This window comes from Lepus europaeus, chromosome X, assembly GCF_033115175.1.
Source record: "Lepus europaeus isolate LE1 chromosome X, mLepTim1.pri, whole genome shotgun sequence".
Lineage (NCBI taxonomy): Eukaryota > Metazoa > Chordata > Mammalia > Lagomorpha > Leporidae > Lepus > Lepus europaeus.
In genome coordinates, this window is record NC_084850.1 from 83,261,533 (window position 1) to 83,283,807 (window position 22,275).

The window sequence follows — 22,275 nt, forward strand, 5'->3', positions numbered from 1 at the left end:
AATTATTTCTTCATATCTTGTTATGTTTCCCCCTTTCCTTCAGGGACTCCAGTTACGCATGCATTAGGCTGTAATGTGCCACATCTCACTGTTGTACTGGTCTGGCTTTTTTAAATTCTTTTTTCTCTCTATGTTTCATTGTGAATAGTTTCTTTTTAAGTTTATTTTATTTTATTTTTCATTTGAAAGGACAATGTTAGCCTTGGCTGGTTCAGGCCAAAGCCAGGAGGTAGGAACTCCATATGGGTCTCCCATTTGGGTGGCAGGGATCCAAATACTTGAGCCATCATTTGCTGCATCTCTGTAGATAAGCAGAAAACTGAATTGGAAGTGGAGGCAGGACTAGATCCCAAGCACTCTTAATATGGGATACAGGTGTTCCAAGCAGTGGCTTAATCCACTCTGCCACAATACCCACCCCCTTGAATAGCTTCTATTTCTACACTTTCAATTTTACTGATATTTTCATTTACAATTTGAAATTTGTTGTTAACCCCACTCAGTGAGTTTTTTTTATCTCTGATATGTTTTCTTCTCTAGATGTTCAATTCCTGTCTCTTTTATATTTTCCATGTATCTACTAAACTTTTTGAATACATTGAATACAACTTTAATACATGTTTTAATGTTTTTGTCTGAATATTCGAACATTGATATCACTTCCAGATTAGTTTCAGTTGATTGATTTGTATTCTTATAATTATTCTCAATCTTTGTTCTGGAGTTGGAAAAAGTTTCTTCCTTTTCAAAATTTTTTAAAAATTTTTTGAAACACAGAGTTATAGAGAGAAAGAGAGATCTTCCATCCACTGGCTCACACTCCAAATGGCCACAACAGCCCATCCTGTCCAGAGCCAGGAGCTTCATCCACATCTCCCACATAGGTGTCAGGGACCTAAGTACTTGGGCCGTCTTCTGCTTGTTTCCCAGGCACACTAGCAGGGAGCTGGTTTGGAAGCAGAGTAGTGGGGAGTTAACCAGAGCCCATATGGGATGCCAGCATCACAGGCAGTGACTTAACCTGTTGTGTCACAATGGTGGCCCCAAAAGTTTCATCCTTATTGCTTTTAAGATGTGTTACATGGATCCAGAGTCATGTTCATTCTAGGGCTGATTATTCCTCACTACTTAGGCAAGACCCTTCTGAAAAGGTTACCCAGTATCCCTATGAATTATGAGGCTTTCTAGTCTGACTGATTCGAACAGGCAGTATTTCTGGTCCTGTGTAGGTATCAGTTATTTTTATTTTTTAAAAAGATTTATTTATTTACTTGAAAGAGTTATGCAGAGAGAGAAGGAGAAGCAGAGAGAGAGAGAGAGAGAGAGAGAGAGAGAGAGGTCTTCCATCTGCTGGTTCACTCGCCAGATGGCCACAACAGCCAGAGCTGTGCCGATCTGAAGCCAGGAGCTTCCTCCAGGTCTCCCATGTGGGTGCAGGGGCCCAAGGACTTGGGCCATCTTCTACTGCTTTCCCAGGCCACAGGAGAGAGGTGGATCGGAAGTGGAGCAGCCAGGACTCTAACCGGTGCCCATATAGGATGCTGGCACTGCAGGCAGTGGCTTTACCCACTATACCACAGCACCAGTCCCTCAGTTATTTTTCTAATTCTTTTGGATTACTCTTTTTCCTATTTCTTACATTCATGAATTGATCATTATTATTCTGAATACTTAAGGAAGAACCTCTACAGATTTCTGGGGTTCTCTATGTAGCTCTCTCTATTCTTCATTAATCTGTTTGGAAAATTACAGGTACCTTGATCTTTCTATATTCTCAGCTCCAGTTCCTCAACTTGAGGAGTTTGCCAGGCTCTGCTTGGGTTTCCCTTCCTTGTACTGATACCTGGAAACTTTTGGCAATAATAAGCTGGTGCGGTCATAGGAGTCATCCTGTTTATTGTCTCCTTTCAGGAGTCACTTCTATTCATTGCATGATGAATTTATTTATTGTATTGAAAACCACTGTGTTGGGGCCGGCATTGTGGTGCAGTGGGTTAAAGCCCTGGCCTGAAGCACCGGAATCCCATATGGGCACCAGTTCTAGTCCCAGCTGCTCCTCTTCCAATCCAGCTCTCTGCTATGGCCTGGGAAAGCAGTAGAAAATGCCCCAAGTCCTTGGACCCCTGCCACCTGTATGGGAGACCCAGAAGAATCTCCTGGCTCCTGGCTTTGGATCGGCACAGCTCCAGCCATTGCAGCCATCTGGGGAGCGAACCAGCAGAGGGAAGACCCCTCTCTCTGTCTCTACCTCTCTCTGTAACTCTCTTTCAAATAAATAAAAAAAAAAATCTTAAAAAAAAAGAAAACCACTAAATAGTCCATTTTTTTTAATGTATTTTTTTTTTTTACTTTGTGTTGCTATATGGGGGCAAACTGTTGAAATCTTTACTTAATATATACTAAACTAATCTTCGGTATATAAAGAGAATTGAAAATGAATCTTGATGTGAATGGAAGGGGAGAGGGAGCGGGAAAGGGGAGGGATGCGGGTGGGAGGGAAGTTATGGGAGGGGGGAAGCCATTGTAACCCATAAGCTGTACTTTGGAAATTTATATTCATTAAATAAAAGTTTAATAAATGAAAAAAATGTATTTATCTATTTGAAAGGCAGGAGAGAGAAAGAGAGAGAGAGATAGAATCTTCCATCTGCTGGTTCACTCCCTAAATGGCCAACTGCTGTAGCTGGGCTTATCTGAAGCTAGGAGCCAGGAGCTTCTTCCAGGTGTCCCATATGGGTGCAGGGGCCCAAGTACTTAGGCCATCTTCCACTGCTTTCCCAGCCATATTATTAGGGAGCTGGATCAGAAGTGGAGCAGCCAGGACTAGAACAAGAGCCCATATTGGGAGGCGAGTGCCACAAGCAGCAGCTTTACTCACTACGCCACAGTGCCAACCCCCGATGGTCCAGTTTTTAACTTGTTTCAGGTGGGAGGGTAAATCTGGAACCCTTTAGCCCATATTTGCCAGAAGCACAAGTATAGCATAGACATTCTTGATACAAGCAGACATTATTTGTTGAGTGATCATTTTGCCTTCAAATACCAGAGACCTTCTGTGGTCCAGGTTAGAAGTCAGGATTATTTGGTCTCTCCATTGCATCCTAGGGTTGCAATTAGAATTAATGATATTTATGCCAAACTGGATTTGGGGTAGGTGCGGCCAGCCATAGATTAAATAACTTACCTTCCTGAAACTTCACTTTAACTCTAGGATTTGACATGAAAATATAGAAATAAATAGAAATGTGTGTGCATACACACATACACATGTATGCACTTATCTATTTCCAAGTTCTGTTCAATAAGGGCTTAAAAACAATGTCACTCCAATGACAATACACATACCTACTGCCAAGGTCTTGGATTCTTTCAGTTTTGATAAAAATAATAGCAGGGCTTCTTGTAGAAGTGGTTGATTCCAGGGCTGTCACAGAGAAAATCAGGATATGATTGGTACATCTTGTAGTGCCCAAAAAGTGAAGAAGTGCTAAAAAAAATGGGGCACATCCAAAGCACACAAGAGCCAACGTACAAAGAACACTCAGTGGCCAAATGTGGAACAATTTGAGCAGTAAAATAAGTAATGATAGTATTATAAGCCACAGAACAATAGGTAGTATCTCTAAATATTCTGTTTTGCCTCAAACAGCTTCTCTTCCTTAGAGAAAAATTGCAATTAATGACTATAGAAGTAATGAAGACTCTAGAAAATTACCCTTAAAACACAACTGGAGGCCAGCGCCGTGGCTCACTAGGCTAATCTTCCGCCTGCGGCACCGGCACCCCTGGTTCTAGTCCCAGTCAGGGCGCCGGATTCTATCTCGGTTGCTCCTCTTCCAGTCTAGCTCTTTGCTGTGGCCCGGGAGTGCAGTGGAGGATGGCCCAAGTGCTTGGGGCCTGCACCCACATGGGAGACCAGGAGGAAGCACCTGGCTCCTGGCTTCAGATTGGCGCAGCGTGCCGGCCGTAGCAGCCATTTGGGGGGTGAACCAAAGGAAAAAGACCTTTCTCTCTGTCTCTCTCTCTCTCACTGTCTAACTCTGCCTGTCAAAAAAAAAAAAAAAACACAACTGGAATAATTGTTTGCAGGCAATATTCACCAGTGAATATTGAATTAATAAGTGGATGTTTGAAGAGAAACAGAATATTTATATACACATAGTCTTTTTTTTTTTTTTTGACAGGCAGAATGGACAGAGAGAGAGAGAGAGACAGAGAGAAAGGTCTTCCTTTGCCGTTGGTTCACCCTCCAATGGCTGCCGCAGCCAGCGCACTGCGGCCGGTGCACCACGCTGATCCCAAGGCAGGAGCCAGATGCTTCTCCTGGTCTCCCATGGGGTGCAGGGCCCAAGCACTTGGGCCATCCTCCACTGCACTCCTGGGCCATAGCAGAGAGCTGGCCTGGAAGAGGGGCAACCAGGACAGAATCCGGCTCCCCGACTGGGACTAGAACCTGGTGTGCCGGCGCCGCTAGACGGAGGATTAGCCTGTTGAGCCATGGCACCGGCCTATATACACATAGTCTTAAAATGTCTCTCTCAAGATGCCTATTAGTTACAAAGGAAAAAACAGTAGAAGTAGAATGGAGAAACCTGGCACACAGGTTTCCTTAACCAAGGATATAAGGTTAAGTTTATCCTTAACCAAGGATAATATCACCATTAATAAGACATATCAGCACCACATACCCCTAATATGATACACTAAGAATGGCATAGCATAATGTCTTCAATACATATCCTTGCCAAAAATGCCTAACTTCAGTCTAATTATGTGAAAACAAAGATCAAGCCCAAATTAAGGGAAATCTACAAACTACTTGTTCATTAGTCTGCAAAAATGTCCTTAAACACAAGACTTAAAAGAACTGTCATTGGTTGGAAGAGACTAAGGAAACATGACAAATGCAGCATGGAATTCTATATTGGATCCTGGAATGTAAAAAGGACATTAGTGTAAAAACCAGTGAAATCCAATTCAAGTTTTTAGTTTAGTTAATGAAATTGTAGTGATGTTAATTTCTTAACTCTGACAATTGTACTATTGTTATGTTAGATGTTAATAACAGAGGATGCTGAGTGAAGAGTATGTGGGAACTCACTTTACTGTTTTTGTAGCTTCTAAGTCTGAAGTTATTTCAAAATAAAAAGTTCTTAAAAGTATTTTAAATGTAATCTTTACATTACTGAGGTGATACATAGAGCTAAGGTTAAGAGTAGGCTTTGCGGGGCTGAAATTGTGGTATAACAGGTTGAGCCAACCCTTGTGGCACCAGAATCTCGTATGAGCACTGATTCGAGTCCCAGCTGCTCTGCTTCTGATCCTGCTCCCTGCTAATGTGTCTGTGAAAGCAGCAGAAGATGGCCCAGGTTCTTGTGCTCCTGTACCCATGTGGGAGACCTGGATGAAGCTCTTGGCTCCTGGCTTCAACCTGGCCCAGGCCTGACCATTGCAGCCACCTTGGGAGTGAACCAGCAGGTGGAGGATCTCCCTCTTTCTCTGTAACTCTGCCTCTCAAATAAATGTAATAAATCTTAAAAAAAAAAAGGAGTAGGCTTTGGAGTGAGATTACTTAGACCTTGACTCTGTCATTTACTAGCCTTGTGACTTTGGGTGAGTCATTTAACCCCCCCTTTGCACCTCAGTTTCATCATCTATAAAATATAACAATTAAGGAAGAAAATGATACAAAATGCATCAATTAGTACATGGTACATTGTCAGTGTCAATAAAGAGTAAAATTAGAATTGGTGTTTAATATAAAATACTGGACTTCTCTTTAAGCCCCGGCTCCTAGATCCCCTGGGAAACTGCTTTGATGAAATATTTTGGGAATTGCCTCTCTAGATTGACTAAGTTACAGTTCTTAATAACTCTTGATTAACTGTTGAGGAGTCTTTCAACTTTTGGAGGCCCCAATTCACGGTTACTTTAAAAATTTCATAGGAAAATGGAATTGAAAGATAAGTTCAGGGTGGGTATTTGGCCTAATGGTTAAGAAACTCATTAAGATGCTCACATCCAGGCACAGTGGCATAACAGATACAGCTACCACCTGAGGCTCTACCACCCCATATAGGTGCTGATTCAAGTCCTGGCTGCCCCACTTCTGATCCAGCTCCCTGCTAATGCACCTGGGAAAGCAGCAGGGGATGGTGATGGCTCAAGTGGTTGGACCCCTACACCCACGTGGAAGACTTGGCTCCTGGTTTCAGACTGCCCTGCTCTGGTCATTGTGGCCATTTGGGGAGTAAACCAGAAGATGGAGGATCTCTGTCTCTCTGAATCTCTCTTCTTTTTCCATGTGTGTGTGCCTTTCAAATAAAATGAAAGCTTTTTTAAAATATTATTTTGGTGAAAAATATTTTTTGAAATCTATGCATAGATTCTTCATTATATGTATTTTCCATGAACTTTTTTTTTTTAAATATGGAACGCTTCACGAATTTGCGTGTCATCCTTGCGCAGGGGCCATGCTAATCTTCTCTGTATCGTTCCAATTTTAGTATATGTGCTGCCGAAGCGAGCACTTTTCCATGAACTTTTTAAAAACCCTCTTAGAATGTAAAGCTATTGGGAAAGTAGCTTCAGGGACCAAATAACTCACTGCCATCTACTTAATAAGCATTTGGGATATACTTATACATGGCAAATTAACTCCAATTAGTGTCTTTTATTCAGAGGTTGTGCATCTAGCAAGTATTTAGTACTTATGACTTGTTAATGGTATATTGTTAATGACTTGTTAATGGTATTAAATTATGACTTGTTAATGGTATTATTTTATGCCAGGACTTTGGGATATGGGAACGCGGAGACAAGACCAATCAAGGGATATCAGAACTGAATGCCAGTTCAGTAGGAATGGCAAAGGTAATTTTTCCTTTCTTGTTTGTACCAAGTATGGAGTAAGGAAATCTAGTGCACTTTTGCTATGAATAAAAACTTAATACGAATGTGGACCATCATCACATTGGTTATTCTTTTAAACCATAAGCAATCGCTTCTCGGCCTTTTGGCTAAGATCAAGTATAAACCATAGGCAAGAGTCAGATTTTCTCAAAGAATTTTGGATATGTAGATGAAAACTTCCGTAAGTTCCAGATTTGATATATAAGCTTAACACCTGAGAACCACCTTTCAATCCTCTACCCCTTTAAACTTCTCCATCCCCGAATCATCATTATCATCCATCATCATCATGAACACCTCTCCATTTGGCTTCACATTTTCATCCTACCAGCTCTTATCACCTCTGGAAACAGTAAGAAGGCAAAAACTAGGATAGCAGGAATAGGATCAAGCCGGTGCATTATGATAAGTATGCATTTTTAATGTCTTCTACAAAAAGGTAAAGACATAGATTGACTTGGAAAAAAGGAAATCCAGTGTATACTGCCTATAAGAACTCTAATATAGCAAAATGATATAGAAATATTTAAAACAGAATGATGGGCAAAGTACAGTCTGATAAACATAAATTTAAAAAGAGCAATGATGACTATGTGAATGTTAAATGAAGTATTTGAATTCTCTACTACGTGTAGGGTTAATTTAATGAGTATAAAATTAAATGAAAAATTGATCTCTATAAAAAATAAGAATGAGAAAGGAAGAGGGAAGAGGAAGAAAGGTGGAGTATGGGTGGAACGGAGGTAGGGGAGTAAGAATCATCATGTTCTCAAATCTGTATATACTAAATTCATGAAGTTGTATTCCTTAAACAAAATAAAATAAATAAAGATATATATGTATCATATGGAACAAAGAGGACAGAATAGGGCCATGATAGAATTTTAAAAGGCACGACTGAGAAAGTCTGGTCTTGAATGTAGTTTTAACTATTCAGGGCAAAATATATGAGAAAACAGGGCAAAACAAAAACAGTTTTTAGGGAAATAAGGAAATAAATTTAAAAAGCATTGTCAGCCTATGATGCAGGCAGTAAATAAAAAATAAGATCATAGAAATTTTGAATTATATAATCAATACAGTTGGATTAGTAAATACATTTAGGACGTTGTACTTACAAAATGTTTATCCCCTGGTAAGCTTTTAAATGTATTTTTAAATAACCAAAGTGGTATAGGCATTATGTTTGCCTTTTAAAATGAGTTCATACCATACCTACTTCTGTGTAACTGATTTTTTTCATCCAATAATCTTGTATTTCACTGAACAGCATAAGCAACTCCTTTCAATGGCATTTCACAGATTAATCCAGTTTATTCTTTCCAGTTACCATACAGTATTTAATAATTGCTCTGTTGGTGGCATTATCTCCATTTTTAAATTATTCCAAATAATGATTTAGTGAGGGTTCTTCTGCATGCACCCTGGTGGACTTGTATCTATCTTTGTAGGATAGAGTCCTAAGAGTGGAACCCTAGGGTTAGGAGATACACACACACACACATAAATTTCTCTCTAAAAAATTTCCACTAGTTTGCATATTCCTCATCCATATATATAATGGATATATGGAAAATGGAGTTAAAAATAAATTCACTTTGAAGCAGTTTGAAATCCATGCATAATTTGTTCATAATATGCATTTTCTATGAACTTTTTGAAGACCCTTCATAAGTCATTTTCCTCGAATCCTTGCTGTCTAAATATTTGACTTAAGTTTTAACCACTGAAACTTTGTTTTTACTTCTTGTTTTGAAATCATATGAGACTTACAGAAAAGTTGCAAGAACTTTACAAAAATTTCTTACATTCCCCACTTGTCAACATTTGATTAATCTCTATTTACAAACTTAGACACACGCACACACATGTGCATATGCACAAATTTTACATTTTCTGAACCAATGACGAGTACATTACAGATACGATGCCACAATACTCCTAAATATTTCAGTGTGAATTTTCTCAAAGACTCTTCCATAACCATCATCAAAAGTCAGAAAATTGGATGAGGCATTTGACCTGCATCCCACCTTAGAGTACCTAGATTTGATCCAAGGCTCTAGCTCCTAACTCTAGCTTCCTGCTAATGGCAGGCCCTGAGAGGTAGCAGTGATGGCTCAAGTAGTTGGGTCGCTGCCACCCATGTGGGAGATCCAGACTGAGTTCCTGGCCCTTGTCTTCAGTCAGCCCAGCCCTGGCCATGCAGCCATTTGGAAACTAAAACCACAGATAAGAGTGTGCTCTCTCTCACTCTCTCTCTCTCCCTTTCCCTCCCTCCCTCTCAAATAAATAAGTAATTTAAAAAGTCAGGAAATGAACGCTTACATTATATTATTACCTCATCCACAGACCCCATTTAAATTTCTTTAATTTTCTTTTTCTTTTTTCTTTTTTTTTTTAAATTTTTTGGCAGAGTTAGACAGTGAGAGACAGAGAGAAAGGTCTTCCTTCCGTTGGTTCACTCCCCTAATGGCCACTACAGCCAGCGCTGCACTGACCCGAAGCCAGGAGCCGGGTGCTTCCTCCTGGTCTCCCATGCGGGTGCAGGGACCCAAGCACTTGGACCATCCTCCGCTGCCCTCCCGGGCCACAGCAGAGAGCTAGACTGGAAGAGGAGCAGCCAGGACTAGTACCCAGCGCCCCAACTGGGACTAGAACCCGGGGTGCTGGTGCCGCAGGTGGAGGATTAGCCAAGTGAGCCACGGCGCCAGCCTAATTTTCTCAATAATGTCATTTATGATAATAAAAAATCCTAGTGATGAAAGATCAAATCTAGGATAAGATATTACTTTATATCATAATGTCTGTTTAGGCTCCTTCCATTTATAACAATACACCGATCTTTACTTATCTTTCATGATTTGGCATTTTTAAAGAGGCCTTTTATTTTATTGTGAAGATTCATTTTTGGGAGAGAGAGAGAGATCTTCCATCTGCTGGTTCACTCCCCAAATGGCTGCACTGGGCGGGGCTAGAACAGGTTGAAACCAGGAACCTGGAACTCCATCTGGGTCTCCTACATGGGAGGCAGGGGCCAAAGTACCTAAGCCATCTTCCGCTGCTTTCTCAGGTGCATTAGCAGGGAGCTGAACATGAAGTGGAGCAGCTGGGACTTGAACTGACACCCATTTGGGATGCCGGCATTGTACACAGCAGCCTAACCTGCTGCACCATGATGCTGGCCCCATGGGCTGTTATTTTATACAATGTCTCTCAACTTTATTTTGCATGATATTTCCTCATGATTATATTCAGGTTACGTGTTTTTGGCAAAGTTACTGCAGAGGTGTTACTATGTCCTCAGTCTATCATCAGGAAGCACATGATGTGATTTTGCCTCATTACTGTTTATTTTATCATCTATCATTTCATTAAGATAATATCTGCCAGATTCTTCTGCTATAAATTTACTGTTTGTTCTTTTAAAATTAATGAATATCTTATGCCTTGCCAACTTATACTTATCCTTTTAGGTCTTAGTTTAGGTGTCATTTCTTCAGGAAAGCTTTGCAGATCTACCTCCTATCCTCAAAACTAAGTCAACTTTTCCTCATAATTGCAGAAATATAGAGAAATAATGCATGCTTGAAATAATATTCAATTTTGTTAGCAATTTAATATAAGCTAATGCAACAGACACAGTTTTTTCTCAAATTAGGGAAAAATTTTAAATCCTATTTGCTTGCATTAAGGAAAGTCCTATCATATATCTAGCAATAGCTAAAGTAGTACAACTTGCTAGTGATAATTGTGTTGTTGCAACTTGCATGAGAAGCAGTTTAGCATTCTGTCCTAAAAATTATTCATACCTTCTGACCTAGTGGTTTTGCATCAGAGAGTGGATGCTTACAAAGGAACTCAAAATGGAGTAGGCGTTTGGCCTGGTAGTTAAGCCAACAGATAGGATTCATGAGTCCCATATCAGAGTGCCCAGACTGAATGTCTGGATCCAATTCTGGCTCCTGACTCCAGCACCCTACCAACGGAGACTGGAAGGCAGCAAGTAATGGCTCGACTAACTCACTCTCTCGACTAACTCATCTCTCTCTCTCTCTCTCGATAATTAAAAAAAAAAACCTTGAACTGAAACCTTGTTTTGATAGCTTGCAGTATGTATGGAGAGCTGTATTATAGATGTTGGTAAAAACAGTCCTTGACCTCAAGGAATTTCTACTTTAGCAAGAGATGTTTATCAAAGATCTGTTTCTTTTCTTTTCTTTTTAAAATTTACTTTATTTATTTGAAAGACAGAGAGAAGGAGAGAGAGAGAGAGAGAGAGAGAGAATATCAGTCTTCCATCCATTGGTTCACTCCCCAAATGGCTGCAATGACCAGAGCTGACCCGATCCAAAGCAGGAGCTTCCTCCTGGTCTCCCACGTGGGTGCAGGGGCCCAAGCACTTGAGCCATCCTCTACTGCTTTCCCAGCTGCATTAGCAGGGAGCTGGGTAGGAAGTGGAACAGCTGGGACTCGAACAGGTGCCCATAGGGGATGCCCACACTGCAATCCTGGGCTTGAACCTGCTGCGGCCCTCAAAGATCTGTTTCTAATAGCACAAAATTAAAGACAACAGGACCAATTTAGCACACTTGGTTAAGCCACAACTTGTGACACTGGCAGTCCCCTGGGGAATGTTGTTTTGAGTCCTAGCTACTCCACTTTCAGTACAGTTTCCTGCTAATGCACCTGGGAAGGCAGTAGAGGATGACCCAAGAACCTGATACTGCCACTAATATGGAAGACCAGAATGGAGTTCCTGGCTTCTGGCTTCAGCCTGCCCCAGACCTAGCTGTTGCTGCCATTTAAGAAGAAAGCAGTGGATGGAAGATTCTCTCTCTCTCTCTCTCTCTCTCTCTCTCTCTCTCTCTCTCTTCCCCACCTTCCCCTACCCTTCTCCTCCCTGTCTCCCTCCCCCTCTCCTTCTCCCTCTCCCTCTCTCTGCCTTTTAAATAAATATTCTTTAAAAAAATAAAGACAAAAAGGACCAGCGCTGTTGCGTGGTGGGTAAAGCCGCCGCCTGCAATACAAGCATCCCATATGGGCACCAGTTCGAGTCCTAGCTGCCCCACTTCTAATCTAGCTCTCTGCCATGGCCTGGGAAAGTAGTAGAAGATGGCCCAAGTTCTTGGGCCCCTGCAACTGTATGGGAGACCTGGAAGAATCTCCTGGCTCCTGGCTTCAGATCAGCACAGCTCCGGCCATTGCGGCCATTTGGGGAGTGAACCAACAGATGGGTGACCTCTCTCTCTGCCTCACTCTGCTTCTCTGTAACTCTGTCTTTCAAATAAAATAAATAAATCTTTTTAAAAAACAAAATAATAAAATAAGTCAAACTGCATTTCTAACAGTTGTTAAATGGTTAAATATACTTTCATATATCCATATGAGAGAATATTATGCCAAAAGAAATTTTTGTACAAAATGAAAATACTCATGCTGCATTTTTTACTGCAAAAAGCAGGATACCAAATGTGACCTCAACCATATAGAAATATGCATAGGAAAAACCCTAATAAGAAAACATGTCAAAAATTTTAACAGTGATTGTTTTAGCTGAGTTTTTTTTTAAAGATTATTTACTTGAAAGGCAGTTACAGAGAAGCAGAGGCAGAGAGAGAGAGGGAAGGAGGTCTTCCATTCGCTGGTTCACTCCCCAAATGGCCGCAATGGCCATAGCTGGGCCGATCCAAAGCAGGGAACCAGGAGCTCCTTCTGGGTCTCCCACATGGGTGCAGGGGCCCGAGGACTTCGACCATCTTCTACTGCTTTCCCAGGCCATAGCAGAGAGCTGGATCAGAAGTGGAGCAGCCGGGACTCAAACCAGCGACCATATAGGATGCCGGCACTGCAGGTGGTGGCTTTACCCACTACGCCACAGTGTCAGCCCCTTAGTTGAGTTTGTGTCCTCTTTATACCTTATTATGTTTTCAAAATATCCTATAAGGAGTGTGTTCTACTTTTATGATCAGAAAACATATTCATAAAAGAAGTTAAGAAATAAATTATAGTTTTAAAAAAGCATGTTAATTTCATTTTTATGTGTCATCTAAAAATTGAACTCATGTAAATAGAGAGTAAAATAATGGTTCCTGGTGCTAGAGGGGAGTGAGGCAATGGGGAGTTGTTAATGAAAGGGTGCAAAGTTTCAGATATACAGTAGGGATAAGTTTCTCGATGTATTGTATAGCAGGGGATTATAGTTAATAGAAATATATTGTTCAAAAAACATGCAACTACTTCTTTGCCTTGGTGACTAATAACCTTTAAGTCAAATATAATATCTTTCTAGGATATTCACTTCCCTATGGAAACTCAACTATGTGGCAGTACCTAACGGTTGCTGCATTATCTTGTAGTCATACACTTCTTGTGTTTTTAATATGCTGGTACCTTACTTAGAGCTCCCCTGGCAAAAGAATGACTTACTATAAATTCATCTAACATGCTAAAATTATTTTTAAAGCTTGATAAGTGTGATGCTTGTTTGATAGTGTGCAAATTTCATCTTAACTTTCTATGGGATAATTTGGGAGGCAAAAAAAAACCCCACAGAAACCTCTGAGAAGAGAGTGCTAATCTATTTTCTGTTCTACTGAACATATTCAAAAGTGAAATCATATAGATAAGATACAGAGGTGCAGAAAGAATAAATTCGTATTGATAGAACACTAACATTGTACTTTCCTTCTTTAATCCTCACAGGCAGCCCTGGAAGCATTAGATGAACTTGACCTGTTTGGTGTGAAAGGTGGGCCCCAATCAGTTATCCATGTCTTGGCTGATGAAGTACAACACTGCCAGGTGAGGCAACAGTAGATCACATTATAACAAATTGTATTCTTGCCCACACTCATATTCACCATGGACTTTACATTAAGGAGAACTGAATAAGGGAGAGTACTTCATGTGATTTGTTACCTTGTGCCAAGAAATACCTTTATCAAGCCTCCTGTACTAAAGCCCAATATGGTGTTGGATATAAAATGTATTGTAGCCTTGCTCTCTCACCCAAGATGATAAAGCAGGGATGGGGAACCTTTTATTGCCAAGGGTCACTTGGATATTTATGATATCATTCACAGGTTATAGAAAATTGTCTTTTTAAAAGTTAGCCTCCTATAGATTTATTGAGTTTCTAGTCCCAACTGCAGTTGCCTTAGCAGGGCCAGACCAAATGATTTGGCCTGGGTCAGAGGAAAGCTGGAACCTGGGAACTCTGTCCATGTCTGCCATGTGAGGGACAGGGAACCAAGTATTTGAAGCATCACTTGGTTATTCCCAAGGTGCATATTAGCAGGAAACCAGAATAAGAAGTGGAGCTGCAGGCCAGCGCCACAGCTCACTTGGCTAATCCTCCACCTGCGGCGCTGGCACCCTGGGTTCTAATCCCAGTTGGGGCGCCAGATTCTGTCCCGGTTGCTCCTCTTCCAGTCCAGCTCTCTGCTGTGGCCCAGGAGTACAGTGGAGGATGGCCCAAGTGCTTGGGCCCTGCACCCACATGGGAGACCCACATGGGAGGAAGCACCTGGCTCCTGGCTTTGGTTCGGCGCAGTGCACCAGCCATAGCAGCCATTTGGGGGGTGAACCAACGGAAAAGGAAGACCTTTCTCTCTCTCTCTCTCACTGTCTAACTCTGCCTGCCAAAAAAAAAAAAAAGAAGTGGAGCTGGGAGTCTAACCCACGACATTCTGATATGGAATGCAAGTTTCCCAACCCGTGTCTTAACCACTAAGGCCAAATGTTTATGCCCACATAAATACTTTTAAATTAAAGTTACTGGTTTTACAATACCAAGGTGTTTAATAATGGGCCACATTTGACTTAATTTCTTTTAGTCTATCCTTAATTCCCTACTACCCCGGGCTTCAACATCCAAAGAAGTTGATGCTAGTCTACTTTCAGTGATCTCCTTCCCAGCCTTTGCAGTAGAGGATAGCAAGTTGGTGGAGATCACAAAGCAGGAGATCATCACCAAGCTTCAGGTAAGTCCATATGTGCCTCTCTTTTCTTTAATGCTATGACTTTGAAGGGAAATTAATTAATTTGAATATCACCTGTGTTGGTGATTTCAAGAAATGTTTACATTTTCCAAGTTATCATTCATATGGAGTTTCTATAAAAAGCTGTTAAACCTTCTATCCACCCTAAGGTGGATAGTCATGGAGAGAATACTTACTCAGAACACTGCTTGAGGGAAGAGCTGTAACTTACTCCTCACCCCAAATCAGTCTCTGCTGCTAGACTGATTTCAGGATTTTTGTTTCTGTTTTGGGGTATCCTGTATGTATAAATGATAGGTAAACACGTATAGATACTGCAAAGGCTGTATTTCCGATTAATTATTATCTCTGTCCCAATTTATAATCTACTGACCTTTCTTCTCTGCATTCCCAGGGTCGTTACGGTTGCTGTCGTTTTCTCCGTGATGGGTATAAAACCCCTAAAGAGGTATGTTTCTTTTCTCCAAAATGAACTCAAGGTAGAATGGTCATCACTATCTGCAGCCTCATTCAGATAAAATACTTACCTCATTAATGGTACTTAGGCAAATCGCTAAATAAGATAATGATAACAGATTTGTCATATTTGTTGGGCTTAGCTGCCAACTTAGGTTGTGGACCTTTCAGGATTAAATAAAACAGAGGATGGTGAAGCCCTTCCAATCCCTGCAGTTGGTTAGTTTCAGGAAAGAACTACTGATGGATTCTAGAGTTAGTAAATGAAAGTTTAAGTAGAAACAGAATATTTGCATAGTCTCAAACAATCTACCTCCAAATATTTAATAACAACAATGGACAAAGTCTATCAGTAGATCTTTCTGACCATTTTCCACTTTTTGCTGTTTGTTAGCTTCTAAACAGTACTTGTTCTTTTAGAATAAAAGTTCTTTTTATTCTGTTATCAAAAGTTCTCAGAAAAGTCAGTGGAGAAAATCGAGTATTATTAAAGGAAATGAATGGTCAATAAAGGAGCACTTTCATTGGTAATGCTGGTCAAAAGCCATTATGACTTTTAAAGATCATGGATCTCAAACTCTTTTGATCTACTTCCTCTCTTCCACTTAATTCTTTATCTCTGAATTTGACTGCTGCCCCTGCCAATCTACTGAAATTGTGCTCTAAAGCAGGAATTGGGAACCTTTTTCTGTCAAGAGCCATTGAATATTTTCATCATTCGCAGGCCATACAAAATTATCAACTTAAAAATTAGCCTGTTATAGATGTATTGAATTTTGAGTCTCACTTGCAGTTGCCTTGGCAGGACCAAACCAGATGATTTTGTAGACGTTATATGGCCTGCAGGCTGGGCATTCCCCACCCCTGCTAAAGCATCGTCATAAGCTGCTAAATGACCAACCCAATAGTCTTTTCTCAATTTTTATCCTCCTTGACTTCTCTACAATACATCACTACTTCCACCCCCATATCTTCTTGAAAATATTTTCCTATTTTAATTTCCACAATACAACACTATCCAAATTCTTTTCTTTCTGTTCATTCCTCATCCCATTTTGAGGGTTTACCAAGATTCCATTCTTGGACAGTTTTCTTATTTATATGGTACTATCTCACAAAGTTCATCTGTAATTTGTGCTTTATGTGTCATCCCCATAAGAATGATACCCAAACTCTCATTTCTAGCTGCCCCTCTAAACAAATGGATATTGTAGTTAATGCCATTTGTATGTCCCACTACTAGTTCAAACATAGTAAGTATAAACTAAACTCAATTTTGTTGCAAACCAATCTTAATTCTTACACACCCTCTTGTGATGTCATTATTATCCCAGTTGCACTAATTAGAAGTCACATCACAGAATATTGGCTGAGGGAGGAAAGTATGTACATATGATGTCTTCCCTGGTGTCAGCTCTAAAACACACTATCAATAGTGAAAGGCCACATTTTAGTACCTTTGAATTAAAGATGAACATCTAACCTCTGAGTGATAAGACAGACTTTGTTTATTATATCCCCACCAGGATCCCAATCGTCTATACTATGAACCAGCTGAGCTGAAGCTGTTCGAAAACATTGAATGTGAATGGCCATTGTTCTGGACTTACTTTATCCTTGATGGGGTCTTCAGTGGCAATGCAGAACAGGTAATGAGCTGAGGAAGGAGCTTTTCAGCAGAATGTTCTCATTATGTCCTCTTTCAGTTACTAGCTGTACCAACCCTGTATCCAAATGAAAGTATTCCTGGTAAGGAAGAGACAGAATTGTCTCCTGGAGATTAATAGCTGAGGGTACTAAGTTAAGAGTTGAGAAATCTGGATGCTTTTTTGTCTTTTTTAAAGATTTATTTATTTATTTATTTGAAAGTCAGAGTTACGCAGAGAGAGAGAGAGAGAGAGAGAGAGAGTCTTCCATCTGTTGATTCACTCCTCCAACTGGTTGCAATGGCCAGAGCTGGGCTGATCTGAAGCCAGGAGCCAGGAGCTTCCTCTGGGTCTTTCCACATGGCTACAGGGGCCCAAGGACTTGGGCCATCTTCTACTGCTTTCCCAGGCCATAGCAGAGAGCTGGATCAGAAGTGGCACAGCCGGGACTCAAACCAGTGCTCATATGGGGTATGCAGGCAGCGGCTTTACCTGCTACACCACAGTGCCAGCCCCAAGATTTATTTTATGTATTTGAAAAGCAAATTGACAGACTGAAGGAGAGACAGAGAGAGAAAGAGTTCTTCCATCCTCTGGTTTACTCCCTAAGTGGGCCAGGCCAAAGCCAGGAGCCTGGAATGTCATCTAGATTTCTCACATGGGGTTAGCAGGGGCACAAGCACTTGGGTAATCTTCTGCTACTTCCCCAGGCACATTCTCAGGTAGCTGGATCAGAGTGGAACACTCAGGACTCGAGCCTGGCTCCAGTGTGAGATGACATCATCACAGATGGCAACTTAACCTGTTGTGCCACAATGCCAACCCCCTGGATTCCTTTGTTTCTTTACACCTAACCATTGAGTAGCCCAGGAATCATCACTGGCTTCTTCAGTTTTTCTGTATATAAAATTTGAATAGTTTTTCTCTCCTCATTAAAGAAGATGGCTCTACAATTCTTTACATTTCACAAATAGAGACAAGGTACAGTCCATTCTGCTGCAATGAGACAGGTACATTCCTTTAAAAATCACCATGCTATGCATATTCAAGAAATAACAACAATGGAGCTTGTAGGAAAATGTGATAAGGAGCACAGCACTTAAAATGTTTATAAAAAACACAAATGGATAGGAACCTAATGAAAACAGTAACAATTTTTACATGTGAAAAGGTTAAGAAATACCTAAAGACCACAATAGTTAGGGGTTTTACCTTGAAAAAGACCTGAGGTTTGCCTTTGGAAGTGTGTACTCATGTTCCCGATAGATCACCCACATGGCTCCTTGCCCACCAGCCTGTGTACAAGAGGAAAAGAACAAAATAGAGATAAAAATAGTGAAAAGGAACTTAGAACAGAGAGGAGAAATAAAAAATAGTTTGAGATGAACGAAGGGGATAAATTAAACAGAGAAGAAACACAGTCTTGCAGCCAATGTGGCCATCAGAGGATTGCAGCTTGTAAGATATAAAGAAATGCAGGGAGGGTTCTGAAATTGGAAGGAAATGTGTAAGAGTAGATGCAGATGGGTGCGGTTCATGTGTTCCTGAGGTGTGTGCATGTGTGTGTTTTATGTATTTGTATGCACTTCAGTTCAGCTGATTGAGTATTTTTCCACCATAAGATACAGATGTTTTTGTTTCTGCATTTTATGTAAGCTTCAGCAAATTGTGAAGCAAAGAAGATGGACTTAACCATAGTACAGTATCAACACATCCTTAAGTCAAGAAGCTATACTTAAGGTAGAACATATTGGATGAGGTCTTTGAAGGCAGGCTGACTCGGGCTAAACTCTGGACTTGATTATATACTTGTTCTGTGATCTTCTGCAAGTTTATAATCTCTTTGAGTCTTAATTTCTGTGCACAAAAAGGGCCTTAATTACACATACTATATCATGAACTAGCTGAGCTGGAGCTGTTGAAAACACTGATCATAAATGGCTATTGTTTTAGACATAGTTTATCTTTGATGGGCTCTTCATTGGCAATGCAGAACAGGTGATGAGCTAAGGTTATTAAAATTTAATAGATTGCACTGTACGAAACTCCTAGCATAATATTTGGCTTATAAAACTCATTGAGTAAATGTTTTTCCCTTCCCTGCCCCACTTACTTAGTGAATGAGCTTCTTTGCAATAGGACCTTCTTTGACTATAGGCTCTCTCCTAGGTTCTCAAGGAAACTTTCTTAATTTGTTTTTCTGCCTTTTATCTTCAGGTTCAAGAGTATAGAGAGGCTCTTGAAGCAGTTCTCATCAAGGGCAAAAATGGGGTCCCACTTCTGCCAGAGCTCTATAGTGTTCCTCCTGACAAGGTGAGTTGGACAGTGCCACAATGTGGAGGAGACAGAAGAGGAGCAGTACTTTAATCCTATTGCCTCATTTGCATCAAATAATTTTTAATCTTCGGATTTTAATGTTCTAAAAGTTTCTCCTTAGGTACAGGGCAATAAATGTATTATTTTTTCCTTTAAAAATAAAATTTTGAAGGAGTCTCAATTACAACAATGTTGCACAATGGCACAAGGACAAGATCAAACTTTTATGTTGAGAATTATGTGGAGCTCATTTGGTAGAACTAGGGTGATGTTCTTTCTGAGCTCTTCGGATTTGGTGTTCTCTACTTTGAGGCCAGGAATCTGGGATTATTTAAGTAGGTTAGGCTTGGAAATTGACGCGTGTCCTCCTTGTCTTCTTTTTCTGAAAATGCCCATTGGGTGTATGTTTGTTCATCTTCTCCATTGTGAAAGACCAATAAACATGGGAGAGTTACAGTCTTCCATTCTGGTGGGCATGGGTAGAATTTCAGGCCCTACCTCGTACCTATTCAGTCAGAATCTGCATTTTAACAAGATTCTCAGATGGTTTGTATGCATATTACAGTGTGAGGAGCAGTGCCCTAGCCTACAGTTATAGTGCTTGATGTTTTAGTGCTTTGCATACATGATTGTATAGCGTATGAATCACAACCCAGACTCAGTCTTTTTGTCAGTATCTTAAACTTCCTATTACCCCTCATTTGGTCTCTTCGTCTTCTCTTTTAGGTTGATGAAGAGTATCAGAATCCTCACACCGTGGACCGAGTCCCCATGGGGAAGTTGCCTCACATGTGGGGTCAGTCTCTATACATTTTAGGAAGCTTGATGGCAGAGGTATGGAAACTGCAAGCCTGCCCCACTTTTTCTGCCTTAGTCACCTTAATAATCAGATTTGTGAGTGGCTCATTAAATCTGAAGGATGTTTTTGCATTTTCTACGTTGCCTTAATTACAGTTTTTCCTCAAGATCCTCAGAGTGGGGAGCATGGCCAACCCTCAGTAAAAATTTCTTGCCCCTGGCAACCACATCTCTCATGCTGTCCAGGGCTCCCTAGTTTGGCACTGTACTTAGAACTACTCCGGAATCAGGCACTTTAGCCTTCCCTTTCAAAACTCCCCTCAGTGCTTTGCCTGGTAACTAACAAATTCAATTGTGCTTAGATAGCACCATTTAAATGAAGGGCTACCCTTTCCAGGCAACATAGTGTTTCATTACTTAATTGAATTAGCTGATCATTTAGGCACCATGTCGACTGAAATTCTGTTGAGACATCTCTTAAAGAAGCAATTCTGACTTTGTGTCTAGTTTTCTTGTGTGTGTGACATTTTGAGCCTACACAGAAGGGCTCAATTTCTGAAAAGTTTTCCAGATTTTCTGAAAAATATATTTCCTCATTGTGGATTATTTTGATAAGTTACAACTCAGGCTACTTGAGAGTCTAATTTCTGACTTAGCTGTCTTTTCTTTTTTCTTTTCTTTTTTTAAAAAAAAAATGTTTGTTTGTTTGAAAGTCAGAGTTATAGAGAGGGAAAGAGATCTTCCATCTGCTGGTTCACTCCACAGATGGCCACAGTGGCCAGAACTGGGCGAAGCCAAAGCCAGTGGCCAAGAACTCCATCTAAGTCTCCCATGTGGATGGCAGGGGTCCAAACAGTTGGGTCATCTTCCACTGCTTTTCCCAGGCCATAGCAGAGAGCTGAATTGGAAGTAGAGCATCTGGGACAAGAACCAGCATCCATATGGGATGCTGGCATCACAGATGGTGGCTTTATCCATTAAGTCACAATGCCAGGCCCATTAACTATCCTTTCTGATCCAGGCCTTTTGACCTGTTTATGTATGACAGTTTATTTTATGCAGCTGTTTTTGTTTGTTTGTTTGTTTTATTTTTCTGTGGTCATGTTTGTTTGATTATCATTAGTTAACATTAATATGAATATAGTAATAATGGACAGAATGCTTTAAAATTATCCTTAGTGGCCTTCACCTTTACTTAGAATAAATTAGTGCAATGAAAAAAGATGAGTGAGAGAGGTGTTCTTAAGGGCAAAGTAGATGAGTTTATCTCATTTCATAAAGGATAGAAACTCAAATCAAGTAACAAGATTTCTAAGAGCAGAGAGCACAGCAGATAAATGACCAAATGAGAAAATAGCAGAATTAATGGCATAAATTATTGATAATAAGAATTGTCCTCTGATCATCTAATTTTATCTATATATATATACATATATATATATATATATATATATATATATAAAGAAGATAAAGGAATAACCAGGAAACTTTGTGTATTTATCTTTTATATCCCACCTATTTAAAAAGGATCCATGACAGACACTAGAAATTAACTTCCGATAAAACTAATTTGGATGTGAATTCATGGAGTTCAAATATTTTCATTTAAGATAATTATTTTCATTATAAGATAATTATTTCTTTCTGTACCTGCCTCTCACATTATGGGGTAGGGTTATAGACATCAGAATGTTGTTTTCCCTTAACCATTAGCCTTTTTGGAGAATTAATAATCTGTGTCTTTGTGATTTTTCTGTAGGGATTTTTAGCTCCTGGAGAAATTGATCCACTGAATCGTAGGTTCTCTACAGTACCAAAGCCAGATGTTGTGGTTCAAGGTATGTATTCTTATTCCCAGTGGCAGAAACTTTCTATTGAAGGTCTGGTTAGGGGCAGAGGCTTTTGGCCAGTAAATTATGGCTTCTTCATCTTGCATTTTGTTGGGTTTCAAGCAATATGCAATGAACTTAGTTCAGCTTAGTTGCAAATTGCTGTTAATTTGAGTCATAAACAAATGAATGTTATGCTTACATGTCAGAGGACTCAAAAATATTATTTGACATTTGTAACCACTCCTTATTTTGGAAATCTCTTTTCTTATAGTTTTCATGACATTTTGGTTTCCTTATCTATGTTTTCTCTCT

At 40.1% G+C, this 22,275-nt stretch overlaps 1 protein-coding gene and 1 non-coding gene across 7 annotated transcripts in view; one reads left to right on the plus strand and one right to left on the minus strand.

The window, feature by feature from the left end:
* Positions 1–22,275, plus strand: part of PHKA1 (phosphorylase kinase regulatory subunit alpha 1) — a 123,410-nt gene that overhangs the window by 31,003 nt on the left and 70,132 nt on the right. For all 6 annotated transcript variants that reach the window (XM_062183646.1, XM_062183642.1, XM_062183643.1 and 3 more), the window contains 8 exons: positions 6,793–6,873; positions 13,618–13,716; positions 14,751–14,897; positions 15,310–15,363; positions 16,898–17,020; positions 19,235–19,330; positions 20,060–20,167; positions 21,891–21,969. In XM_062183646.1, coding sequence (XP_062039630.1) covers positions 6,793–6,873; positions 13,618–13,716; positions 14,751–14,897; positions 15,310–15,363; positions 16,898–17,020; positions 19,235–19,330; positions 20,060–20,167; positions 21,891–21,969 — 787 coding nt within the window. The remainder of the gene's footprint in view (positions 1–6,792; positions 6,874–13,617; positions 13,717–14,750; positions 14,898–15,309; positions 15,364–16,897; positions 17,021–19,234; positions 19,331–20,059; positions 20,168–21,890; positions 21,970–22,275) is intronic.
* Positions 6,424–6,530, minus strand: LOC133753854 (U6 spliceosomal RNA). The gene has a single exon (XR_009865095.1). It is a non-coding gene; the product is annotated as a U6 spliceosomal RNA (small nuclear RNA).